We start from the raw sequence: 27,928 nt of genomic DNA, 5'->3' as shown, positions 1-27,928 counted from the left end.
GGGCTGGGCCGCGCCCCGCGGCGGAGGGGGAGCCCAGCGCCGGCTCCCGCCCAGCGTCCCGGGGCCGCCGCCGCCGCCCGCGCTCAGCGCCCGCCACACGGCCGCCCCATGGTGAGGGGGTGAGGGGCTGAGGGACCGGGGGCGGGCGGGGGCGGAGGGAGCGGGGACCAGCGGGCAGCGGGGCTGGGGCGGCTCCGCTTTCGCTTTCGCTCCCCGTGCCAGCGAGGCGAAGGGAAGAGAAGGGCCGAGCCGGGGCCTGGCGAGCGCACGGTGAGCCCTGGGCTGGGCCCTGCCGAGCCACGGGGCCGGTGAGAGCTTCAGCGCGGAGCGAGCGCCGGGCTCCCCCCGTGACTCCCGGGGCCGGGTCCTCGGCCAGGCCGCGGCGGCCGCCGCTGACCCCGGCCCTGCCCGGCCCGACCCGGGGCCGGTGGCGGAGCGGCGGGGGCTCGTCCTACTCCCGGCCCGGCCCGGCAGAGGGGCTGGGGGTGACCGGCCGGACGTGCCCCCAGCAGCGGCCGGGCCCGAGGTTCCCCCGCGGTCGGGCTGTGGGGTGTTGATCGTGACAGAACGTGTCACACCAGTTTGGATTGTCTTGTTTACTTGTTTACTTATTCTTTGCAGCGTGACAAATTGTTAAGCCTGGCATTGCCCAGGCTTTTAAAACTGTAAGTCAGGAAAAAAAGAAGTAGTTTAGTCTGCTTGAAGCCTTTATGTAAGACTTGAAGGCTGTCTTTATTTTTCATGCTTTTCCTTTTTTCACACACGCCTTGCTTTTCCAAGGCATGGTTACAGGCAGGGTAGGCCTCCAGAACCTGTTGATCTTATGCTGCAACAGCCGAGGTTTAGGTTGGATGTCAGGAAGAATTTCTTCATAAAGGTTAATTAGACATTGGAGTGGACTGTCCAGGAAGGTGGTGGAGTCACTGTCCCTGGGGGTATTTGAGGAAAGAGTGGCTGTGGCACTCAGTGCCGTGGTTAGTTGTCAGGGTGGTGTTGATAGGTTGGAGCTGATGATTCCGAAGGTCTTTTCCAACCTAATTGATTGTATGGTTCTGGGGTGAGACCAGAGGTGTAGTTCTGTTAATAGTGAGAGTTCAGTATTAGGGCTCTGATTGCAGGTTGAGCTGTTGTGGCCTCTCGTGGCAGGCGTCAGCCCACTGCAGACTCGCTCCACCAGTTCAGCTTTGTGCAAAAGGTGCTCATGTGTTAGTCATCAGGTATTTTCTGCCCTTCTGCAGCTGGCTTAAACATACAAATCCAAGACAAAATGCCTGTTGTCTGCTCTGAATTCTCAAAATGCAGCCATGTGCCCTTGCCTTGCCTGGATCAAGTTTGTGTTGCCAGGTGATCCACAAGAGCACAGATCTACTGGGAGCCACAGCCTGACCTGTACAGCTGCTGATTGTGGGTGTTCTGTGGGGGATCCCACACGTGTCTGTTTATTGCACTAAGCAGTTTCATGTAACTTTGTGAACACGCTGGGGCTGGTGACTGGGCCTTATTTCAGCCTAACAAAGTTCTTTTATTTTGATTTATTTTAGAGACAAAAAGTAAAAGATGTAATTTAGTCCCAGAGTGCAGTTTGTCTGTAGCCTACCAGAGGAGTGTGTTCCTCACTAACTATAGGCCTTGGCCAAGTGAGCAATGGCATCACTGCAATCGTGGGGCCAGTACCACTCTAGGAAATGTTTCAGGTCACCCTAAGTAGAAAGCTGTTGTACATCCTTATATTCCAGTTAATTTTATTTACAGGGAAAAACTTTTTGGCCTTTAAACCCTTATCAACAAGGCATTTATGCTGGAGGTACTTTTTGTAGTGGCAGTGGTTGTCTAAAGTGTTGTGAGTGAATTAAAATCAAATCAGTGAATTACATTGTGTTTCCCTGGGCAAGCAGAACTCCTGAGGTTTGTTGTGTATTGTACTGGGTTTCAGGGGAGAACAATAAGCAGTTTAACGAAAGTTCATGAGTGTTAACAAGCAAAAGTTCACGAGTATTAACGTTTGAAGTGTGTTAGCAGCAATTTCTGAAATTCATAACAAGTAACAAGTATGTTACCATACCTGGAAGAATTTTACTTCTGGTTGACTGCAACTATGTGACTTGTGCTGCTACAGCCTGCTTTAGATATGTCTTTTTTATTTACCTAGTTGACTGAAAGTTTTTCTGCATCTCAGTCTTGATCACTTCTGGGTTAGAGTTATTTCAGTCACTGATACTCAGATCCAAGGACAGAGGCAACTCACCTCCCTGGTGTTGTGGTGGTTAGGGGGCTGGAGCACGTGGCATTCTAGGAGAAAGAGAGAAGGGTTTGTTCAGCCTTAAGAGAAGGTGAAGGAAGGGGAGGTCTTGCTCTCGTGGGTAGGAGCTGTAGAGCCAGGCTGCTCTTGGAGGTGTGTGACAGTGGGATGAGCAGCACTGGACACAAGCTGGTTTAGCTACAGGGAAGGTCTTCATGGTTGTCGTTTTGTCTGTTTGTTTTTAGCCTGGACAATAGTCAAACACTGAAGGAAGGGCTCTAGTGAGTGAGGAATGTCCATCCATGGAGGTGCTAGAACTTTACTGGACAAGGGTCTGTGCAATGACGTCTGATTCAGCTTGTACTGGATGGCATGTGAAAATCCCTGCCAACCTAAACTGTCCTGTTACTCTGTGATTGCTGAAGGAACAGACATTATGCTACAGAAATCAGTTATTAAAAATCATGTTTAGGAGAACACAAATCATGTAAAGTATGGAAGGTTTCCTTGAAGTTGCATCAGCAACAAGCAGAAATACATAACATCAATTTTTTTATTTAATGTTAATATTTTATGAATGTTAAAAAAAAGGAAGACATTGCATTGATAATTTATGGCTTAGAATTTTTGTTGCAGAAGCTACTGTACTATTTGAAAGAAAATTAATCAGGAGACCTGATGAGAATGTAAGGAGTTTTTATATTTCTTTCTTAGTTTTTCAAATTTGTTACACAGTGAATTTTAGGCAGCAGTGTCTTTAGATTAGACACTGTCATGGAAGTTACTTTACTGTCAGGAAATTCTTAATGAGAAGAAAATTATTAGCCAGAGCTCTGCATGCAGCCAAGTCTTCAAAATGCAGAATTCAGATCATCTACCCAAGGCACATGGCCATTGTTTACATCAACTGTGCTTTCACAGTGCTCCAGACTGTAAGTCATCTAAACTATCAGTTTTGACTCTCATCAATCTCCAGATGTCATGAAAGGTTAAGGACAAAGTTATGGTTAATTTAACTTAGTCTCTGCTGTATTTCTTCTAAGACAGAATGGGCTGTGTGCTTCTGGGAGTTCATGTTGTGTTACACATTTGAAGAATTTGCATCAACACTTCTTCAAGATGATTCCGTATTAAGGAGAAGCATGACATGGCTATTAAATATCTTTAGGGAACCAATTTTTAATTAATTCTAGCTCATAAACTCATGGATTAGTGTATAAGCTGCCAGGAAATTAAATGTCTGTTTGAGGAGGAAGTACTGCAGTTTGGAGTATGATGCTTCTTATCTTTTGGACATTATAAAAAAAAAATCAGTTCTAGACTTAGAATAGAGTTCAACTGTGATCTATGAGTGCCTCTTTCACAAGTTAGGGACTGTAGTGACCAAGGTATAATAGAATGTATTTTTTATCAGCTTGCATTTAAACTGCTGTTTTTGGAATGGTGAAAAGAGTGAATCAATGCAAAAGGTATAAAGTTCTTTTTGCAACCTGAAAAGTGTGAGGTCACCCATCCACTGCATGTTTATTTGAAGGTTATTATTAAATGCCTTGGGTTAGAAGGGAATTTGTAAGACCACTTGATAGTGTGTCTTTATAATTTGAAGTGGGTATGATTTAGCAATGACTGCAAAGTCAGTTGATGAAATAATTTCCTTTTGAGGTTCTGGAAAAAGAAAAGATGTGTCATTGAAACCTTAAAGATTGACTTCACCTAACTTGGTCTACTCTCAGTAAGCATTCAGCTTTCCACGGTTTTCAATTTCTTTGTTGATCGGGATAGATCAAAGGAGGAGAGTCTCCTGTTAGCATTCTGTTCTTCTGAAAAATGCAGCGTTGTTTTATTTGCAACCATCTTCCTCCCTGTACCAGAAGTGCTTTCCCTTTCTTGCTGGAGGATGCTTCCCACTTGACTGCTTTGAGTTTGGAGCAGGTTTGTAGGTGTGCTCCCTGCAGCCTGCACCAGAGGGCTGGGGCTGAACACTGAGCAAAGACCCAGTGCCGTCAGCTGGAGTCTGCCCTCATGGTCTCCTGCCTGCAGGAATCACAGCTCTCACAAAAACACCAACACCCTCCCTCTGCTTTTTCACACCCTTGGCAGATGTGGGAAAAGTGATGTCTAATTTCACTGTTGATAATATGTTTGGCTGTGGGAAAAACAGGAATGTTTTTTAACCTGTAATGTTCTGCTGTGCCTCACCTGTACCAGGAAGAATATGCTGGGTTAATTACTTTATATCAGTTTATTACCAAAAGAGGAAAATTGGGAAAGCTTTCTGATATGGTAGCTGATGTACTTCAGGTACTTCCATATAACCAAGTTAGCATGTGTCTTTTTACTGAGACTTGTGACAAAACTTTCTCTTACATGTCTTCTTTCCCCTAGTGCGCATGCAGCGTGATGGAATTCTTTTATGTTACTCCTATGCTCTGTAGATAAATGCTATTACATGCAATACTACACACCTCTTTTAGAGAAGTGAAACACAAAAATTATGCTTTACACTATGCAGGGAACAGAATTCAGGCTGCTTATGTGCCTACTGGTCCTGCAAATATTTCAGCAGCCTATTTATACCCCTTGTTAGGTGGTGCCTTAGTCATTGTTGGCAGGGAACATATGCAATTTGGAGTGCAAATCTTCATTCAGGAGCTCTTAACATTTCCAGGAAATGGAATTCCAAAATTAATTATATTCTGGTGTGTTTTCAGGACACGTTTTACAAATTTTAGGATGATTCTGAATGAGAATTGGCAATATGCGAATTCTGATCCATCAAACCATCTAATTTGAAGGTTTTTACCAAACCTTTTTCTGTATCATTATGCTGTAAAACATTTGCCTCTGCCTTAATTACTTAGCTGCTTTTTTTCTTCTTGTTAGTGTTAAGTTTTATGAAAAATTATCCCCAAAGCCTGCAAATAAGTAAAGGTAATACATTTAAATGCAAACATCCAGATATTAATACTGCTTAATTTGGTTTTGGGGGATGCGTGGTTATCAGAAAGACAGATTTATCTTATTTTGATTTCTTTAAAAAATGATTCAGGTTTAACTTTCTTGTTTATTTTTTTTTTTTGGTTTTTAGGGGTTTTTACCTTGGTGAAGATATATTGGACAACTGTTGGCTTGAAAGCTGCTTTTAGGATGTCTGAAGATGAGGAAAAAGTTAAACTCCGCCGAATCGAACCTGCAATTCAGAAATTCATTAAAGTGGCAATTCCAACAGATTTGGAAAGGTTAAGAAAACACCAAATAAATATTGAGAAGGTTAGTGTTCACTTTTTACTAATGTAGTTATTTTTGCAGTATAGAAGCAGTCTCACTGAAAGATTATGTAGAGTTTTGGTGAGAGGTTGATGACAAAATGCTTTGATTCAAATTTGGCTATAGATGAAAGTTCTATATTTGTAATTGTGTGCACAAAGGCCTTTACATTTGTAGTAAACACCAATGTTAGCAGTAGTTTGGTTGAAATACTTGTATGATAGTTCATATATTATATCTTTTACATGAATTTTAGCCATAATGAATGTGTTACAGTACTTTTGTGAGCTGTCATGATGATTTTCTCTTCAATAGTTTTTGTAAAATTAACTTTCAGCCATGCAAACCAAACATCCCTAGAGGTAAAAGGATAATTTTATAGAACCTGATTCTGTTTATTTTACAGGCTATTTTTAAGCAAAAATCACTAATTATGTCCAATTGCTTAGAGCAGCAACATTATTTACTTATGATGAAGCCAATATCTCTAACCTCATTTCATGAATATTGATTTAAACCTTAGGTTCCAGAGATAGTCCAAACAATTAATCTCCTAAATCACTGTTTGAAGAAACTATAAAATCAATATATAATGAAATTTGAACTTGAATACACCTTTCCAGAGGAAGTGGCTGCCATAAATTCATCATCATTGCTTCTCAACTATATGAGAGTCCAACTTTCTATATGACCATTTTGGAAAACTTAAAAGCTATAGCCTTAAGAAATAAGTTCTCTGGAATTCTTCTTTCTTTCTATGTTTTCCCTCTGAAAATACTTGTTTTCTATAGCACATTCCATGGATTGGATGGCCTTTCACTCCAAGAGGGAATAAAATGCATGTGTATCCAAAAGAGGTACAGATGTCTCTAAGTCTCTGTTAGATAGCAGCAATTGACTTGGCAGTACATTGGTACTACACTTCCTGTAGTAGTACAGGAAGGTGGAGATTTTGTTTGGCTTACTGCCCTAGACTTTGTTGGTGATATGCAACAATCCTTAAAAAAAAAAAAAAGTGCTGTAAGACACTCTCTCTTGCTTTCAAGAGAGAAAAATTTCATTTCATTGTTTCAGTTTCATTTCTTGTACCTGTTTTAAAAGATGCTGTGTGAAACACTTTTTACCTTTGGCTGGGAACCATTGTTGTTCGAGGTGACACAAAATGAGAAATTAGGGTATCTGAATCTTCCTGCAGTCTTATCCGAGTGTGGATGTTTGTGTAAGACATTTATTGAAGAGCTTTTAGCAGGAGATACTATGACAAACTTCTGAGTTCTCTCCATGTCCACTGGATACTTTCAAGGACAGGTGGAAGGGATCCAAAGCAGAAGCATGAAAGTTTCTTTCTAAAGAGGGCTCTCAAGAGAATATTCATAGAGCAAAAGAGATGGAGTGTCTGAGAGTAACCTAATGTTTTGTATTTTTGTTGTGGAATGCAAACTATTTGGCTATAGCACAATTATGATTAAATAGCACAGAAATATGGGACAATAGAGTGATTTGGGTTGGAAGAGAAACTTTAAAAAGATCATCCAGTCCAACCCCCTGCAATGGGGTGGGAACACATTTCATTACATCAGGTTGCTCAAAGCCCATCCAACATAGGCCTTCCTGGCCTGGGACATTTACAACTTCTCTGGGCAACCTGTTCTACTTCCTCACCACCCCCATCAGAAAAAAAAATCTTATGTCTAGTCTCAGCTTACCCTCTAAACATTTAAAAGCATTGCCCCTTATGCAGTCACTACAGGCCTTAGTAAAAAGTCTTTGTCTTTCTCCAAAGCCCTCTTTCTTTATGGAAAGGCTGCAATAGGGTCTCTTAAGAGCCTTCTCCAAGCTGAACAATCCCAACTCTCTCAGCCTTTCTTCATAGGAGAGCTGTTCCAGCCCTTGGACCATTTTTATGGCTCTCCCTGGACCTGACATGAGAGGTTAGGATTCCATAGCTGTTTTTACTTCCTGGACTTCCCTTAGTTTTACATGTATTTGTTCAGGATAAGATCATAGAACGTTAAGGGGTTGGAATGGACCTTAGAGATCATCTAGTCCCAGCCCCACTGCCATGGGCAGGAGCACCTTCCATTAGGCCCAAGGCTTTGAACACTGCCAGGGATTGGGCATCCATGACCTTCCCAGGCAACCTGTTCCAGTGTCTCACCCCCCTCAGAGTAAAAGATTCCTTCCTAATCCCTAACCTAAATTTCCCCCCTTGCAATTTGTACCCATTGCTCCTTGTCCTATCACTACAGCTCCTGTTGAAGTTTCTTTCTCTGGCTTTCTGGTAGGCCCCCTTCAGATACTGGAGGGCTGCAGTGAGGTCTCCACGCAACCTTCTCTCCTCCAGGCTGAACAGCACCAGTTTCCACAAGAAATAATGTCAATACCATCTCTTCTCAAGTTTTACTGTCCTTGAGGCCCCAGGGTGAGCACTGTCCAGGAGTGTGGCCTACTTTGTGTGGCACGACAAAGAGAAGTCAACAAGGAGGAATTCTCTGACCATGTGAATGTCAGTGTGTTAAGTCATTGGATTCTTTGGGCTCGTCACTAGCATATTCTGAGTTTTGAAGCAAAGTAATAAAACAATGTATTAAGCAGATGAATGTGCTGAGCATCTCTAGAAGAAATTATGAAGAGCAGTAAAGGAATTTTTCTTAACTGGTAACAGGATATTTTATTATTAGTTGTTTGGACAATGTATTACAGTCAGCTGAAGTCAAATAGGTGATTTTTCCCTAGAACCTCAGAAATTCCTGTTTCAGTACTCTTTGACTAAATTGGAAAATCTACTGTTGATACAGGGCTTTCTGTCCATTTTATTTTAAAGAACACTGGCAGTAATTTTAATGGCATAGCAATTTATTCAGATGTTATTATTATTCAGTTTCCTGGAAGAATTATGTTAATCTGACTTTGTTGAACACTAAACCTTTTATCTTCCATAGCACTACAAAGTCCTAACATGAAAGAACTTTTTGCTTTGAAAATAAGTAGTAACTTTAGATTTCTCCTTGTATTTTAGGAAGCTGAGTCACTTATGATCCTTATTGCTGTGGTATCTAAAATTATGAAAATAATTATGGAAAGATAGAGGCTATAGATAAAGTTTTTTATTGGTAACAAAGGTTATTAAGAAATTGAGGAATTAGATTTTACATAAAAATACCTTAGAAATCATGGTAAATATTTTGCCTTTTTATCTAAATAATTAAATAAATATTCTAATATCCAATGTGGTAAATGCATTCTTTGATAGTTTCAGTACACATTCCAGGAATCACAGCTTCTGCTTCTATTACTTTATTACTCTTTTTCATGCTGAAGTCTCTGTATTATTTGTGTCAACTGCCTGTAGCAGGCACTGATTTGTTTGATTGATGGAAGGGTTGATATGTGATAATATGCAGTTCTTTTGCCAAACTTGCTCTCTGCTAATGTAAAAGTTATTCTGGTCTCTGTCCCATGGGAAGTACTGTATGGATAGTTTCCCACTAAAGTTAGTGGAGCCTCAGGTAGGTGTCAGACCTGGCCTGATGGTTCTTCTAGCTGTGTTTGTCACTATATAGAAATGTTCAGTGTAAATGTAGACAGCAGCATTGTGTAATGAATGCCATTTTCCATGTCAGTAGTATCAGATACTTCATTGTCCTGTACTGTCCTTCATGATCAGTACTGTTTATCCACTATTCCACAACTTTCTTCTTTTTCTGCTGTTTGTTCTACTGCCCACCAAATGATTTATGCCACAGCAGTGTCAGGATGCAGTATCACTTGGATGTTAAAAACTGATACTGAGACTGGTTGTCTGTAATTCAGTAAAATATATTGTACAAAATTTTTCACAAAATACGTTGCTATTTACCTCTCTAATTTTGCAGTGGAACTGTTTATGACTCAACTTTCAGTTTTGGAAAATTAAAGTGATAATTTACCAGAGGTGGCTTTTTTTCTGCATAACCAGTTGGTAAAAATAGCAATTCTGAGGAGTCCTTTTCCTCTGTTTTAGTATCAGAGATGCAGGCTCTGGGACAGACTGCACGAAGAGCACATCAACGCAGGACGAACAGTTCAGGTAAGGATATGAAAGTGGCTGTGCTGCTGATGGGGTTGAATTACAGACATAGTTCTGGTCACCTCAGGGGTGGGCCTTCAGGGAGACATACACTTCACAGGTGGGTTTGACAAGCAAGCACACAGTTTCACTTCATTTAAAAGTTAGGGATTTCCTAATTGTGTCCTATGAGGCAAAAACAGTCAGAAATGTTTCCGTGTTCTTGAAAAAGCAAAAGTTTGGAGACTGTGATCTTTTGCAAACTTTCCTCTTACATTATTAAATTAGAAGACAGCTCTTGCAGTAAGGGATACTGCTAATTTTAAAGCATGATTTCAGACAGAGAACATCTGGACTACTGGTTTGGTGTGCACATCTCTTGGTAGGTACATGATATCATCAAGGAGGAAATACCAGCACATTTGTCAGCACAGGCATCATCTCAGTGACTTCACCCATAATCATCCGTAACTCAGCACACAGGGAACTATACACTCTTTCTAAAAATACATAATGTCTTGATGAAAATGATGCAGAAACTCAGCCAAACATCAGCTAAATAGCACACAGGCGAAGTAGATTATCAGACAGAAGGACCACATCAAGGACCACATCTGCAGCACAAAGTTTGCTGAGGCAGATGTAGCACCTGGTGTCTGTAACAGCTGCATGCCAGTGTTCTGGGGCCAGGAGAGGCATCTTGTGTGGGTTTCACAGGTGTGGTTCAGAGGAGGGACCTATCTTTGCTACTGTAAGCGACCTACACTGCACATGGACAAGCAGGATTTGCCAGCACAGGTGGTGTAGTCTTAAACCATTGCTCACAATTCTAACACTGTGAATTCCCATGTTTGTTTCAGTGTCTTACTGACTCTGTGGGAAATTAGAACAAACTAAACATGAAAAAAAAAAAAAAACACCACCAAAACCAGTTCACCTCAAAAAGAAGAACTTAATCCTGACTGAACAACAGAATTAGATAGTAGGCAGAGCTGAAGATACATGTCTTTTTTGAAGAATAGAATATCACCTATACTTTTTCTTTAGTATAGGTGATATGATGTGACATGTAAAACCCAGTTAATATTCCTGCTCATTGGAGGTTTGAATATATTTTGATTTTTCACTGAGTACTTTTGAAATTTTAATACAAGTTTATTCTTCATATTCAAAGAGGCTTCCAAAGGTGGAAGTTCTGTTAAAACAACGTCATTTTAACAGGTGTGGTATAGTAAGTATGTATTTGCTTATGTCTGTTCTCTAATCTGTTTTCATCTCTGAGTTGTGGGAAAGGCTTCTCTTGTAACTTTAAGTTACCAGTATCATTTATTTAGCAAGACAAAAATCTGTCAATAATTACAGAAAAAATAATTGTGTTTAAGATGTTATTTTTAGATATTTTAAGTGTTTTAATAAGAAAACTGCTTATATTTCTCAAGAAACATTTGTATTTGTCTTGAATCTAAAGCTGGCTGTTTTTACAGTCAAAGTAAATTTTCTTAGGTTTTATTTAATGCTTATTGCTTCTAGCTCTGGATACAGATCTAGATGCATTAAAGTGGTTCACATTCTGATACCCAGAGAGCAGAATAAGTATCTGGGTCCATGCAAGAAGAGCAGACTGGCTCTTTGTTTTAATTAAATAGTTAGGAGTCTGGAGTACTTGATAATAAATTATATGACATGTAGAATGTGTTTGCTGTAAGCTGTTTAAATGTTTACTGATGGACTTGTGATCTGTTTGTTTGCAAAGAAATCAGATTAATTATTGTGATACCAAATGTTCTCTGCAGCACACACTTTGCTCTCAAAATTAGATGTTGTAAAAATACATTAGGAATCCCTAAGTCAATATTGACCCAAGGCATCCGCCACAGGTTTTAGACAAATATATGCACAGCCATTCTACATTTAATCCATGTGCACATAATTAGCCATTTTTCTGAATTTTCAGTTTACCCAGAATAATTACTTCTGTTGTAATTTTGATGATGGTCAAAATTATAATAGAAGTATAGATGAGTGTAAATCTGTTGCTCTGCCTTCAAGTGACTGGGTGACACATTAAAAACTTCTATAAAGGATGGTGAAGAAAACAGATAAATCTTGCTCAGGGCATGAAGAGACCCTTTCAAAAATGTTGAGAAAATAGCTTGTGTATCATGTATTAGTTTTTCTGAACGTGCTCTTGTATATTTTCATTTTTAGGGACAGTCCATGGACTTCTTAAAATGTTAGGGCATGAATGAATTTGAAGTTTTCTAGGCTTTGTCTGCATACATGCTGACTGTACCACACAATTAATTACTTCAAGGTTTTAGCTAATTTCAATGAAATGGCAGTATTTTGTTGTAACATCTAAGGACTGCCCTGATCATTTTGGTGGTGAGAGGAAGAGAAAAGCCACAGGTACTAGAGAGGAAATAAGACATTAAACAAAAAAAGAAAAAAAAAAGAAAAATGCAGTGGATGAACAGTCTGGCTTTAGTCTTTATTCAGCCCACAAAAAGAGACTCTGTTCTGCAAAACATATTTAGGCTGACATAGTCTCTCCACTGTATTACTCTAACCTGGAAAGCTGCTTGAAAAATGTTAATCTATTTTTTCTTTTTCACTTTTATGGTTTCTAGTTCAGCTGAAAATGGTTTACAAGTTAAAGGTGGTTTCTGATCAGCTCTTTTTTGCATAAATCTTCAAAGCTCAGGTTGTTGGCTCAAGGTCCTGTATGGCTCAGGTCTTCTGTAACATTTCTAAAATGATCCTCTCTGGCATACTGTGTAGATAAGCTGTGAGGGCATGAGGAGTAGTGTAGAAAACTTCATTTCTGCAGGAGGTTCTTTGTGGTTTCAGTGAAGGATCATGTAAAATCAGAGCATTATTGCAGCCTGTGGCCATCTGCAGGGTAAAGATGTCCTTAAACTCAGAGTTCCTTTGACCTAGGCCAAGAATTTTTTAAGACTTGAGGGACATGGAGTAGAAGTGAACTGACTGATTGTGTGGTAGTGGTCCAGAAAAGCCAGATAACTTAGTGAGATATATAAGCAGGAGGGCAGTCAGTGTGGTCTCTCCTACAGTCTCTTCAGTCAGCAGTAATAGGATCCCAGGTAGAATAGTCCAGTTTGGGCACCACACTTCCAAGGAAGGCATGAAGTGAATAGGGAGAGACCACTGAATGCAGTCAGAAATTGAGAGAACAGGACTTGTGGTGAAGATCAAGAAATCACTTATTTTGCCCAAAGAGCGTCCAAGAGCATCATGCTGTCTGTCTGCAAACATGGAGAGCATGGTTGCAAAGAGGACAGGGCTTGTCTTTCCCTATTTTGCACAGAGAAGATTAGAAATACCTGGTTTAAGCTGAGCCCAGAGAGATTTCTGTTAGACATAAGGAAATGCTATAGTATGCTGAATTCTGGCAGTGAGGTATGAAGAAGGTTGTAGCTCTTCATGCAGAAGTCCTTTTAAGACCAGATTAGATAAACAACTGACAGGAATAATATAGGGACAGTGGATCATGCATTGAAGGGATAACTTCCCAAGGTTTTCACCAGTTCTATTTTCCTGCAGTTTTTGTGAGAAAGCCATTTGAAACAAAGATTCTTGTTTGATTTTGGAAGTTAATGGACTAAAATTGCAGTTGTTATAAAGAAAAGTTCTGTGTCTTTTGGGCTGAATTTGGAGAGTGCAAAACTTGGAAGTCTCCACAAATGAAAAGAGAATTTTTTATTACCTTCCCTGCTAAATAATCTTGGTTTTAAAAGTGCAAACAGTTGAGATGAAAGTGATACACTTTCATGCTCTACCTAGAAATTAAACTCAGTGCCATTAAAATTATTATGAGAAGAAGTCAGAGTCATTTGCATATCCATAACATTTGTGATGTTCCACCCTGGTGAGCTCCTGGGATGTGACTCCTCACAGCAGGGCTGAACTTTCCTGCTAGGCTGAATCCATTCACCTTCTGTTTTGACAGTAAGTGGAACACAAGTCCTCCCTACAAAACTACAAAGGAAGAGCTCCTAAAATTAAATTTCACTAAATTGGCTAATATCATCATCTGATTCCTCCATCTTCTTGCTTAGAAATATTTCTCTTTGATTAGCAAGGTAATAATGAGCAGTGGAAGTGAGGATCTGGTTTATTTATTATTTATTCATTTCTTATTTATTATCTGGATCATTGCTTAGGGTGAGTACTTCATACCTCTTTAAGCCTCTGTTCAGGATCTGTGCAAACTCCCATCAGCCAGTTGTGTTGTGTTGGTCCCTGCACAAACTTGTGATTTGCCCCAGCAGCAGCTGCCATGGTACAGATCCCAAGCAGAACTACATTTTAAGTCAATTTCAACTGCAAAATTCTCCTTTTTCTTTAAAAGAAAAAGGAGCTACTGTGGAACCATTGTTATCTCACCCCAAACTCATTGTTGTCACTGTTTCACTAATTTTTGTTTGTTTGACATGCCTCTTTTTTTTTTTTCTCCAATTGTTGCCAAAGACAGGATAATAGTAATAATTTTCTTTACTGAAATAAAACTGCATGATCAACCTCAGTCCCTTGCATATAGTTCTAGAAATTAGATGATTGAGTGTTGTGTTTTGATAGTCCCCATTTGTTACTTCAGTGAAATTCCAAGATTCTATAAACCAATAATTTTGGCACATGGTGCAGTATGAAAGTGGTGACGTTCTCCTTTTCTGGGTACATAGGGGCTCACATGGGGGGAGATACCAGGAAGCAGGAGGTAGACTGAGATGAGGAATGGATGAGGAAAGTTACTGGCTACCATGTTTCTAATTCAGCTCAGTGTCTTCCACAGTTGGGTTTTTTTTTTTTCTCTCTCTTTCTTTTAATTGTCAATCAGTGGTTTTACCTGAGGTTAGTCTTGAATAATGCAGCCTAATTTGGCTAATAGTACTCTTAATTTAAGCATACAGTATAATCTAATATAATCTTAGTAATTTGCCACATGATTTTAACGAATCAGTAGTTCTTTCTTTGGAAGCTTGTGCAACAGGTTGTTGAATAATTTCCTTCCTTCTTCTCTAATTATATTTTCTACTTTTTTTTTTATAAATACTAAAAGCAATTAATTCCACTAGTGTATATAAATAAAATTAGTTCCATCTAGATCTTGCTTTTCCAGATAGTCAGTTTTACCTCTCTAAGGCATGATCTGTACCTGGTTTGTATTCTGGAAGAAAACCTTTGTATTTCTAACCACTCATTGGTGTCAATCCATTCTCTTGCTCTGTTGTGAGAAGAGTATTCAAATTAATTGGTAAATAAGCGACAAAGAATAGAATTTATTGTGTCACTGTAAAGTAATGCAGAGAATATATTTTTGTCTTTTTTTTATATAATTAGATAAAAACTCTGTCCTAAAACAGTAAGTGGTGTAATTTAAACTGTAAATTTTGTCTTTTCATTTGTAGGAAAAGAAAATTTGTGTGTATTTTTAAAGCCCAGGCAATTAAAAGCCCCTTTATTTTTAATGCAGAAAGAAATTTATCTCATGTGAAAGGCCTGTACACATCCAGTTCTTGCTAGTTGTGAACAGTTTATATCTCCTCAGAAGTCTTGTAACTAAAGAAGTATTTACATGTTTTATTAAATTTGATATTCCAATCAAACAAATGTATTTGTTGTTCATCTGAAAAAAAGAATAAAAGAAAAAAGTAATCTTTGTCCCTGAAGTTGTCTTCACAAAATGAAAGATTTGGGGTAGTTGGGGGTTATGAATGACGGTGTTGTGAGGTCCTGTGATCACCATAGTCACTTACTATTATAAAAAAGGCAAATTTTGAGAAGCACTCACTTACTTTACTTGGATATTATTGCAACTTATTGCAACTTGTGTAAATATTTTGGCAAAGACCTAAATTGACCAGAGAAACATAAATAACTTGAGCGATTACACAATGAATTAATTAGTTAAATACTTTAATTGAAACCCAAAATAAACCAAACTGACTTGGAAAAGTGGATAAAGTACAAAAACAACAGCTGGAAAAATTCAAAATAGTGGTGGTGATGGCTTCAAAAATGTTTCTCCCTTGATTATAAAGAGGATAGGTGCTTCCCAGGCACTGAAGGCATCTGGTGTTTTCACAGTCAGCTACAAAATAACTCTTAATGCTCTTGCAGCAGCTCCGTGCCAACATGCGCGAGATGGAGAAGTTGTGTTTGCGAGTGCGGCAGGAAGACATCCCAGTTCTGCAGAGAATGATAAATCCCATTAAAGAGGAAGCTTCAGTTGCCATTAAGGACTTCCTGCAGCTGCATTCTGAATCTGCAGAAGAACTTAAAAGGCAACTCAAAGGACAGGAGGATGCCTCTTTAACCAGATCTGCAACTCTAGGAGAAGGTAGTAGAATTTAATTTCTGTATTTATTGTATCTCTGTCATTGTATCCAGTATGCAGTTTCTCTGACCAGATATAAATGAAGTAAACAAATAAGATTTCAGTTGAAGAGTGTTGTTAATGAAGAAGTAGATTTCTTTCCTTACACCACACTTTTACCAGCCCTGTGACTGAAATTTTGATAAGCAGAAAATGCTTAAATACCTTAAAAAATTAAATATCTTTGGCCTTCTGTGGCAAAGGTCCTGGACCCCTGGATCTTGAAATAGTGGACTGTTCATAGGAAGCAGAATACTTTCATTTATGTTTCAAGGTAGCTTGGCTTCTTTTGTCCCCCCTGCAAATCACTTGATTGTGTGCAAGTAATAATTTTGGCCATTTTCATTGAATTGAAGAAATACCAGGAAGATTTTTTTATGATAGACAGTGTAATACAGCATTGATGAAATATATGGAAAAGAAGAAACAAGTTTCTAGGTAAGGAAGAACATCTCCTCCTTTAACATTTTAACTTGGTAACTGACAAGAAAGGGGTATAAATCCATTTAAATAAAGGATTTTGAAAACATACCATGACATGCTAGAAATCGGATATGTTTGCTGGTCTTCCCTCCTTTCTGTCTAAAATGTCTTTCAGTCTTTCTTCTACCATTCTGTCTTCAGGAGAAGTCTCTGTTATGCCCTGGTGCTGGCCAGTGCTCTCTCCTGATGATCTGTGAGAAGGTTGGTTCCATCAGGAATAAACCTTTCCCATATCTGTAATTTGATTGCTGCAGTAGCAGTATTACTTAAAATGATCTGAGCATTTCATGTGTCCTAAAATCAAAAGAGCATTCTCAGGCAGTAGCACTGTAGAAGAACCTGCTGTCAGATTTGATTTCATGACCATTCTTGTTGCTGCATGCAGAACTAGAGGAACTTTTTTCAAGTGTGCCTAGTGAGCCTCGTGGTTGAGCAGGGAGTAAAAGAGAATTGACAACTGGGCTTGCTTTCAAGAATGTCATGTGCAGTAGTATCAGAAAACCTTGTGAACATGGAGATAAATCAGACACAATCCCTTCTTGGGTTAGAAGGGACCCTTGGACCATCATCTAGATCCAAACTTCCTGCCATAGATAGGAACACCTCCAACAGACCAGGCTGCTCAGATCCAACCTGGCCTTGAACTCTTCCAGGGATGGGGGCATCCACAGCTTCTCTGGGCAGCCTGTGGCAGTGCCTCACCACTCCCATTGTAAAAACCTCTCTTACAAGGCCAGCAGAGTAAACTGAATTGGCTTCTGACATAAAAATCTCAACCTCTTGAACACCTTCAACATGTTGTAGTTAGTTGTTCAGTAGTTTGTTCTAATATCTTCATGGATTTCAAAGTCTCTTCTCTTGCAGTCCTCTGGGACCACCTTATTCAAGTTCTCAAAAATATGCATGAAATTTCAAAGGCTGTTTTTTAAAAATGCTCTAGAGTGAATTTCATCAAACCTTCAGACCCCAAATAGGCCTAGCTCATCCAAATATTTTTAACCTGTTTTCTTTATGTTTCAGCCTCTCTCTTTCTTATTTAAATTAATTGCATCAAATACCTGCTTAAAGCCACCTTTCTATCTGGCAATCAACTTCCACAGCCTTGGTCTTCCTCTAACTTCAAAAACATTCACAAGAACTTCCTTGCTACCATTTATGCCTCTTGGGAGTTGCAATATATTTATGCCCTGGTCTTCCGGATATTAACTTCCCATTCTTATATGTTAACTTGTACTCATATGTCAAATTCTTGACATCCAGGGCATTGAAGAGCTCTTGTTGAAGCCATAAACTTCTTCCTCTGCATCAGGACAATTTGATGTCCTCTTCAGCACAGCCTGTTTTTAGTGTCTGCCAGCACTTCTGCAGTCCTTTATCTTTTAGGAACTTCTTCCATGTAATTTCTATTAATAGTTTTACCCAATTTGTTGACTTCTCTTGTGGAGAGCTCATTGTCTTTGATATTCAGTGATTCCCTTCACAGTAATATTGGCCATTACTTTCAGTCTCCTTGTGTGCTGTTCTCTGTTATGATCAGAACTAAATTTAGGATATCTCTTCTGTTGGTGACTTTCTGCAGTTGTTCTCAGTTCATTCCTATATTTCATTGGAAAGGCTTTGTTCTGGCTTACTGCTTCTGTTTTTTACACAATTACGTAGGTAGCAAGTGGGAACTAGAATTTAATTTCGAAGTACAAGACTGTTTCTGAAATACCTTTGAACTACAGAGGATATTGAGAATAACAGCATTTCAGAAGGACAAATAAATTTATTAGAATGATGAAGATGGGAAGAACAGAAAAAATATTACAGGAATGGCAAGCATCTGCAAGTCTACTCAGGAATGTGGAAATAATTCACCCCATTTAAAGTGAAACAGACAGACAGACAACTAAATACAATTAATTAGTTTTTTTTTTCAAGTTTGCCTGCCTGTGCAAGCAGCCCTGTTGAATTGCTAACCCAGACACAGTGTATTGCCTATTCCTTTGTGCTTAGAGGCTGCAGTCCTGAAAGCAAATCTTGGCTGTTGATCTTAATCAAAGGAAGTTCAATACGTGCCCGTTCTTTGTAGCATGTTGCTTCCCATCTGCTAGAGAAGGAAGGAGTTTACAAATTCAAATCTCCCATTTAGAAGGCATGTCAGTGATATGATACAGTCCCCTCCCCCATTCACCATCCTCAACTGAGGGCCAATAGAAATGGAATTTAATTGCATATTAAACAAATATTAACAAAAGGTGAGACTCCACTCTTAAAATTACTAAAATCTTTTAAGCAACATATTGGATCTTCCAGAGCATTAGATTTTTATCTCAAGTGTAATGAGGTGTAAGGCTTCTCTGTGAAATCTGCAGAGGTGTTTTGTATTATTGTATTTCTGTGGAGATGCTGTATAAATGAACTGGTAGAGTCACTTCCATTCTCAATTCTATTAAAATTGGTTAGACTTGATAAAAAGTGAAGTAGTGAATATAAATTTCTTACTCATACTTTCAGCCCAAATGTGACCACCTCTTGCCCTTCCTGTTCTTTACCTTAGTTTTTTTAAAGCTAATAAAGAATTTTCATGAGGAATTTTTTCTCACTGATTTTTAGTTACTACAAAATGATAACATGTAAACCTACTTACAGTTTTAATTTCTTTGGAATGTGTGTCATGCAGAACCTTGGTTTTACAACACTTTCAAGGATATGCTTTTCTACAGTAGGTCGGCATAGATTGTTAGGAACAGACCAGAGCAAGGTCTTGGAAGCAGGCAGCTTTGCTTAGTGAGATTTTTATTTTGCTTTTGAGTTATGAATACTTTAATTTTAACCAACTTAGCATGCATGTGGTTGATTAGGGAAGAGTACACCTTTCTGGACAGAAGAAACTTTATTTTGAAATAGGATTGTGTAGGATTGAAATGAAATAAAACCCTCAAAACCCGTGATAAATGTCAGAGTATGTGCCTGAACAGTTTTCTCAAAAAATGCACACATTTGGATATAGAATTAATTATATTGAAAGGGGAAAGGAATATTTTAGAACTGAGTATACAAACTTAATTAATCTGAGGTTATTAATCAAAAATATGTTCAGGAAGAACAGGTGATGATTGTAAAACATGAAGTGCCTTCTGTGTCTGGATTCTTAAAGGAAAAGGGGCAGAAATACTTAAAAAGAAAAACAAGCCCAAGTCAAGCCCCCAAATTGCTTAGTGAATTCTTGTTACTCTGCTCACTTAGTAATTATGTGTAAATATCAATTTCATTCATGTTAGAATTCTACTGAGCTGAGAGTAGGAAGATTGGGTCCTTCATCTGTTTTGAGATATTGGGATAAAAAATGTTGAGAAATGGACAAATGTTAGGAAAATGTATAATTAATTTTTATTTTATCTTAAATTAATTCCATGAATAAGCATGCACTGATTTTTTTTTAAGAATATGATTATATTTATTTGTTTTCCATTGGACATATCTGTTGTTGTAACAGTTATATAATATTATTATTGTACCTTGGCACAATCGTTGCATCTAAAGATTTTAATACAATATTTACACTTTAGTATTGTTAGATGTATCTAACCAGCCTTCCCCATAATAAGCTTTCTCTTGGAACTGCCTTCCCAAGGAAGTTAACACCACTGCCCTGCTGAAGGAGCGATCCCCCTTCAGAAGGTGAAGCTGTTGGAATTGAGATGGTCTTTGCACTGTGTTTACATGTACACCTTCTCCAGTCTGCCTTCCAGACTCCCAAGCTCTTCCTGAGTCCTTGTATTGACAAGCCAGACTTGTTTGTTTTTTTTTTTATCACCCCTCAATTTGTTGTCCACAATTTCAGGCATGTCCATGCCCTCTGCAGTGGCTCTGGAGTGACTGGAGGAGGGCTGTGTGAGCCTGTTCATGTATCTGCTCTCCCCAGTGCTACTCACTGTCTGTCATTCCCCGTTTTTAACACCATACTTTGTCCAAATGCCTTCTGCATTCAGTCAGGTGATTTAGGGAGGAACACACTTGAAAATATCTCGTGTACAGCACTGAGCTGCAAATGTCTGCCATCCTTACAGTACCATTTACTCAAATGATCCAGCTTGGAATGCTGGGTACCACATTACTTGGGTTTCACTGCTTTTGCTTTGAAAGCTTTTTCCTCCAGCATCTCTTAGTTCTCAGTGGCTGAAAATCAAACCAGTAGCATAATAATCAATCGTAAAATGAGTAACTGTCTGTTCAGTTTTGGGAGTGTTTTTATGTGTTGTATGTAAATGAAAAGTTTTTGTCCCAAGCCCAGTTTTCTCAGCCTGGTTGATACAAAATGAATGAAATGACCTTGAATTCAGGAGTATAATTTAGTATCATGTCAGGACTGGTTGTGAAAATGTGCTGATAGAAATGAATCTATTTCTTTGTCAATAACATCCTTTTAAGAAACTGTGTAGTGCTGTAAGGCATCTCCCTATATGATCATTTTTGGGGCTGTTGCTTGGCTTGAATCAGGTTAAGTGTCAGATTACCCTTGAGAAACTTCAGGAGTGAGAAATTCTGCACACCACCTGCATCCTGGTCCAGTGCATTTATTTATAAACATCATGTTTCTCATTCAGAAACTTTATATAACACAGAAGTGAAGGATGGCTCCCAAAGTTTGATCCAGATCTACTCCCGCCTTCCGGAAATACCTCAGGAAGAAAATGCAGCTGAGTCCTGGGAAAGTTTAGAAGGGGTATGTTGGAACTCCCTCCCTGCCATGTTGGTGCTCTTTGTTTTAGCAACTATCACAGAATAACTTTTTTTTTTTAATTATTTGCAGGACTTGGTTGAGCTCAGCCAGTTGGTGACTGAGTTTTCTCTCTTAGTCTGTGTAAGTATTAATTCTGCATTCTGTCCTACAGAGTCTCCCACAAAAACAGGGTGCATGGGTAACTCCTAGGTGGGGTTGGGTGGGGACAAAAACGCTGAGGATGTATCTCTCCTGTGATTCAGGCTCTGCCAAGGTGACACTTTGAGGAGGCAGCAATCTCCTCTTTCAGCACTAGTGCTGGGAGTTGCTCCCAAATTCTTGTCAGTGGAGCAGCTGTGATGTTCCTGCCAGTGCACGAGCTGAACCTCAGCAGAAGCTCTGCTGTGCTGACTGCAGAGCAATCTACCCAACTTCTACCCAGGTCCTGTTAGTTTTTACAATTTCTAATTGTAATGGTGGTGACAGCTCTTACTGCACAGGGTGTGTGTTTGTCAGGTTTCTTTTCTCACTTAATCAGGAGTGCTAGAAAAATCCTCACTTTTATCATGCCCTTTCTCTGCTCTCACCACAGTGCCAAAATGTTGGTTTAGTTCTTCTGTGCCATAGGGAATTTAAATGCACAATTCTCATCTCCTAGGAGAGTTCTTAATCTCCTTGCTGTTGGGTTAGTAGGGATAAATAACCTAGCTTTTATCTTTTCTGCTGAGTATGTGCTGCTTCATCTATACAAAAATACTCAAGGTAAGAACCATTAGACTGGAGAGGAACTGCAGAAATGTTCATTCAGTATTCTAAAGGTTAAACGAAGAGGTCCTGTTCCCAGGACTTACTGGATTTTACACTTAACCATCATTAGATATAATACCAAGCATTTAAGGTGGGTGGACTGCATTGTAGATGAATACCAGAGCTGGTGTACTCAGCAGTTTCTGACTTAAAAAGAGGCAAAAAGTTCAGAATGCCTTTTATTTTAAGCTGCACATCAGCCATCTCATTATTTTGTGACATAAACCAGCCTGCGTAGATTAGAATAAGAACAAACAAACCCACAAACCCCTTTATCTTCTGCTCCAGTGTTTCCTGGGAGAGACTGCAGGGGCACCTGACTGACTGCATTTAGAGAAAGGATGGAATGTTTTTGTAAAATCAAACAGTAAAATACAGAGTAACATCAAGTGTATTTTCTGTGCCGTCACTATTTCTAAAGTTATTGTTCTATAATGTCATAATTAAATACTTCTTAGATTTTTTGATACAGCTTTGTATATTGGAGTTAGTACTGATCTTATAAATGCCCTTTATAGATTTTTTTTGAACGTGAGACTCAGCAGGAAACAAAACAGGCTACTTTGGATTATTTTTCGTTTTGGACTCTGAATTCCTCTATCTATAGGAAAGATTTAGAAACCATTTTGAGTTGTTTTCTGTAACTGCAGCAAGACATTGTTTAATATCCACCCCATATTATTACTTAATAGTTTAGATTTTTTTGAAGTTAGTCTGTAGCTTCAGCAGAGTTTAGCAGATGCTAATCATGGAGCACTACTAAGGCTGCCGGGTGCAGATGAAAGCTGCTGTGGGGCCCTGATTACAGGCATTAAAATGGTGTGTATTGGCTCACTGCTGCTTCCCAGCAGGTTCCCTCACTCATAATTCCTTTGCATCTAGTCCCAGCAGGAGAAGATTGACAGGATTGAAGAACATGTCAACAGTGCTGCTGCGAATGTTGAAGAGGGAACCAAAAACTTGGGGAAGGTAGGGATCTGCTCCTGCTGGTGAATCAATGGTGCTCTGCCTCGCAGCCACCCTCTGTATTAACCCCATTGATCTGCCGTCTTTAATGCTGAGGGAACCAGCAATTAAGGAAATAAAGAAGAAATGACCCACAGGTAGCAGGGGAAAAAAAAAATCAATCTCTCTTGTAATTTTCTATCACATCCAGGCTGCTAGAAAATACAATTATTTAATTTGGGGGGGGCCTTTGAAACACTGTTCTGATGGTTACTTTGTTTTACCTGCAAAGACAAATGCAGTCAGTGACTGGCTCACAAGAATCACGTAAACATAAACAAGAGCCTGATCATAGCCTGTCATTGCCATCCTGTTCCATGTCAGTTGCTAAATAAACCCCAAAGCTGCAGTCAGAGCCACCACTGAAAAATCTTAGCATTTCCTCAGTTTCTGATTTAAGGATGGTGACCAGGTAACACCCAGTGTGCACAGTGGCTAGAACCATGTGAAAGGACTTGGTTCACAACTGCATACACAAGACAGGATTTTGAATTGGTGTTAGCATGTTCTGTCATACTTTTTTTAAATACTAATTTGTAAAGTTTATTTATCACTGAGCATTCATGTCATTGCCAAGAGCAGTGAAGGGAAAATGCACATCGCCACAGGCAAGTATTCTGACTTTTTTTTTTTTCCTTTACAGGCTGCAAAATACAAGCTGGCAGCTCTGCCTGTGGCAGGTGCAGTCATTGGTGGAGTGGTGGGGGGTCCTATTGGTCTCCTTGCAGGCTTCAAAGTAGCAGGAATTGCAGCTGCACTTGGTGGTGGGATTTTGGGCTTCACAGGTGGAAAATTGATACAAAGAAAAAAACAAAAAATGATAGAGCAGGTCTCTTCCAGCTGTCCAGAGCTTTCTCACCAAAGTGCCAAAAAATCCAGCTGAAGTATAGATTCATTATGGCCAGGAATAACAGTGTACTGAGCTAATGACAGACTTGCAGCCTTATGCTTTACATACAAGGCTGAGTTGTGTGAATTTTGATGACAGTTCTGCTCCTTGGGAGGGCTGAAAAAGTCGTGTCAGAATTTGTCTTTTCAGTCCTTTGAAAATTATATGGATAACTTTTAATTACATAATTCTTAGATAAGCTATATTCACAGCTATAATGGTGGGTGACAGGTGCTTCATGTCAAATTTGCACAAAGTGTCTTGCAGACAATGCAAAGAGATACTTGGAAAATCCTAGTGCTTTCCCATGAATGCCATGAGAAGCTGGAGCTTTTATTGTAGTGCTCCAAAGAAAAGGAAATAAATGCCATCATTCTTTCATACTCATAGTATTTTAAATTTACCTTAATTTATCTGGATTCCCAAACTCTTCAGTTATTCCCCAGGATATGACTGACTCTGCCTGTTTAATAATACACAGGAAGCACATGCTGTTGTAAGAAAAGGTGAGAATGTGAGTGAGCAAAGTGGAAAAAAGTTATGTATGTATCACATCAGCACTGGAAGTAGCTTCTCCCCTTTCCAGGCAAGGCAGTTAATTTGTAAACTTCCCACCTGGCTCAAAGTGTAGTTGTGAATTGAACAGTCTAAGCAGCAACCCTGCAGCACTGCCACTGGAGGGTAATAACTTTCCATAGCTGTTCAGCTCCTTGGCTTGTGCTGAGAACACTCTACAGGATGAAGAGCCAAGCTCTGGCATTCTGCACCTGAAGCCTCCCACGTGGAAGCAGCACTTATTGCAGGATGTTGCCTTTGCTTCTCCTGGAGCCCAGAGCGCCCTGGTGGGAGAGCTGCACAGCTTCCCTGGAGGGCAGTGCTGCAGCCAGGCCCGCTCCCTCCACGGGCTGCTGTCCCTCAGGGCTGCTGTGAGGCCCAGGCCAGCAGAGGAGCAATGAGGGAGGTCCCTTCACACCGGCAGTGCCAGCTGGCAGCCCCAGAGCTGGGGACAGGGCTGGAAATGTGGACCTGATAGAGCTTACGGCATAAACCACGCCTGTTTGGGCAGCTGCATACTTGCATTGCTCTCCAGTGCCAAAACTTCTGCTTCCACCCACACGGCAGTGTAGCTGCTCAGCCTCTTCAAGATTTTGGGACATGCTGTGGAGCCTGTATGGGGTGAGATGCTGGCAGTGCTTTTGCTTGCTTTTTATAGTGGACACCTGTTATCTGACCCTCCTTAAGAAGCCTTTTGCTTCTGGAGCTTTAATTGTTAAATGCAAAAGTGTTAATGTGTTGTTATTGTTATATAATTGTACAATTGTCACATAAATTTACTGTTCTGAACATGGTCCTACCTCCACCCTTTCAGGACACTTCCCACACTACTGCTGCTACTGTTTGGGGGAACAGAAATTGAGGTTGGGAAGCCGCTTTTTGAAGTTTTTAGATTGGTCAATTCATCCTGAGCTCTGCTTGAGTTGTTTTCTTAGGTGCACAGTGAAGTCAGTATTGAGATAAGGCTCCCTAGCAGGGAACACAGTCCAGGGAAGTGTACTATAGAAAGAACTCCCTTTCAATAACCAGTACTTTGATATCATCACTGGAAATCACTGTCTGCTAATGACAGATGATGGGGTTTTGTGCCTAGAGACATTGTAAGCAACTGTTAGTTACAGCACAAATAACTTCTTCTAAGCAGTGCTTCCTTATTACTTTTAAAATACTGAAATTGCTATCAGCCAGAGCATTATGTCTACTTTAAGTAGGTCTGAGATTCAGGGAAACAATGTGTGCAAGAATAGTTTTCACAAGTAATTGCAGACATTGTCAAAACTGCATGTGTTAAAGCCTCGGTGCCTGCACTGGTAAACTCAGCTGGAGTGCAAAACATGACCTGAGTAATTCAGCTCATTTGCTTCTGACAGGCAAAAAGCCCTTTCCTTTCAATGCATCTACTTCTGATGTAAACACAGTTAATGAGCTTGTAACAACTTCATAGTAAGGCTGTTCATTCCTTTGATATTTATTTTCTACATTTAAAGGAAGACACTAAGAAAAAAAGTGTTCTTAATCAGAAACTGGTTGATTTTTTGTATGATCTTCAAATGTGCTCTCTGCTTTCCTGCTGTATGCTGTGAAACCTCGTGCATTTAAATGACAACAGCCACATCAGCGATGTTGTGGACTCCATCCTCTCCCCCCAAACTGGAATAATGCCAGGACAATCTAAATTCATAAGACTGAATTCTGCCCCAGCTTATACAAATTCAGCTTGGTGTGCACTCATTTTATGAAATGTCTACTACAGAAACTATTCTTCCCCGTTGCATCCTTGTGGAAGCAATTTGAAATCATTGTGTACACACTAGATGTGGGAGACTGTTATTTAAGCTATGATATTTTAAAATAGGTGGATTATTTACATATGCAAAGAAACATCAGCATGTGAGTAACCAAACTAGCAATTAAATTGCTAGGCATGTTACTCAGAAGAATTGTAAGATATAAATAATTCTTTCAGATGAAATAAAAGTTTTTGCCTATGAGACTGGTTGGAGCATTTACTGAGAACACCAGGGTTTATTTCCTTTCAGCATCTAAAAGACTAACCCCTCCCAAATTTTACATTATTAAAATAATTGCACTACCATGATACAAGAATCCTGTAATGAGTTCCCAAACACATACTTCAGCCATCGAAATATTTACATTGACTGAAATGAATAGAACTTCCTAAAATGTCAGTAAATCCAGTAACTCATACACACACAGTGGCTCAGAAATGGACTCAAGTTCAGTGGAACACAGTTTGGAATGGTTTTGTTCCCTAAGGGGATAACACTAATATTTTTGACAACTTCTGGAAAAGCTATGAGAAGTGTTAAAGGGAGTGGGAAGTTGAGCACCAAATGGTTAAAACGACAGATGCAGATGTTCAGAGTGCAAGGGCTCAGTTTGAAACACAACTTGGCTTTTGACAAGCACTTGGCTTTCCCAGGTAAAGGCTCAAGTGCCCCTCAGCAGAATGGGCAAGCCCAGCTCAGCTTTAGCTGTGCAACCTCCTGCCTGCAAAGAGAAAAGGGACTTGAGCACTGGTGCAGCTGGGTCAGTGGTCATCAAGAACTCAGGAGAATCAGGTCCAACTCCAATGAATGCACCAAAATTACTTGAGCATGAACTGTCATAAAACTGTTACATCTAACCCTCAGCCTAGTGCTGGGGATGCCAAAGCTCTGGGAGCAAGTCCTTACCCTCAAAAGGAAACTTGAATTAAGGCGGGGCAGAGGGGACTCATCTCTTGCACTTCTTAGCTGAGAGCACCAGCCAGTGGACTGCTGGGTGATGATGATCATCTCTCTTCAGAAAGAGAAGTTTAGATATCTTCCACCAAACAGCAATTATAAATCCCATTCCTCCAAGAATCTCAAGGAAAAATAGGAACCTCAGAGAAGTAAGGTAAGTACTTGCAGGTATCATGTAATAATTGACTAAAATTTCAGGTCCTAGAACTCCAGAAGTTGCATAATACAACCTGCAGATAATAAGTGCCAGCCTTAAAACCACACCCTGCTCACATCTTTTGATTTCAGCTGGAAGGCAGTATGACTCAGCTGCCAAAAATGCTTGATTTGTGATGAGATGGAGAATGGGGCAGGAGAAGACCTGGCTTTCAAGCATTTTATGTGCACTCCAAAATGCCGATTCACAAAACTAACAAAAAAGTATAGCTGTAAATAAAACTTTGCAATATTGTTTCAGCTCCCAACTCTGCAGCTGCATAGTCAGCCGTAGCTTAGTGTAGTACCAGCAACTCTGTCCTCAGAAATGCTCCCTAGAAATCTGCTGTGCCTGGTGCTGCAGGGGCTTGAGTCAGGAGCCTGTCATGGGATCAACTTTTGCCACAGCTGCTCAGGACCATGTCACTAACTGTGTCATGTCCTCTGTCAATAACTGAGCCAGTGGTATCAATCTGAGAGGCAAAATGGTCCTGAGCAGTGACTGCACAGGCTGGGGCACTTTCCTAAGTAAACCAGAACCCAGTGTTCCACCTGTGCAGAGAACAAACTTGCTTCCAAGGACACTGA

At 39.8% G+C, this 27,928-nt stretch overlaps 1 protein-coding gene across 2 annotated transcripts; it reads left to right on the top strand.

The window, feature by feature from the left end:
- On the top strand, positions 1 to 26,389 carry STX17 (syntaxin 17). 2 transcript variants are annotated; one of them, XM_059471413.1, is made up of 8 exons: positions 1 to 111; positions 5,328 to 5,509; positions 9,510 to 9,575; positions 15,696 to 15,915; positions 21,027 to 21,145; positions 21,233 to 21,283; positions 22,832 to 22,918; positions 23,598 to 26,389. In XM_059471413.1, the coding sequence occupies exons 2-8, from the start codon at positions 5,387 to 5,389 to the stop codon at positions 23,835 to 23,837; spliced, it is 906 nt and encodes a 301-aa protein (XP_059327396.1). In that variant the 5' UTR covers positions 1 to 111; positions 5,328 to 5,386; the 3' UTR covers positions 23,838 to 26,389. The 2 variants fall into 2 exon arrangements, with proteins under 2 accessions (XP_059327396.1, XP_059327407.1); XM_059471424.1 differs by lacking the exon at positions 1 to 111 and adding an exon at positions 227 to 270.
- Positions 26,390 to 27,928: the final 1,539 nt, after the last annotated feature.

Source organism: Ammospiza nelsoni, chromosome 1 (assembly GCF_027579445.1).
Source record: "Ammospiza nelsoni isolate bAmmNel1 chromosome 1, bAmmNel1.pri, whole genome shotgun sequence".
In the NCBI taxonomy this organism is placed as follows: domain Eukaryota; kingdom Metazoa; phylum Chordata; class Aves; order Passeriformes; family Passerellidae; genus Ammospiza; species Ammospiza nelsoni.
Note: the sequence above shows the minus strand (reverse complement) of the source record. Positions and strands in the feature narration are given on the sequence as shown.

Bases quoted from the DNA above. Each gene is read 5' to 3' on its own strand.
- STX17 (XM_059471413.1), top strand. From the start codon at position 5,387: ATGTCTGAAGATGAGGAAAAAGTTAAACTCCGCCGAATCGAACCTGCA. The intron at 15,916-21,026 runs GTAGTAGAATTT...TTTCTCATTCAG, and splicing joins ATCTGCAACTCTAGGAGAAG to AAACTTTATATAACACAGAA. The intron at 22,919-23,597 runs GTAGGGATCTGC...TTTCCTTTACAG, and splicing joins GAACCAAAAACTTGGGGAAG to GCTGCAAAATACAAGCTGGC.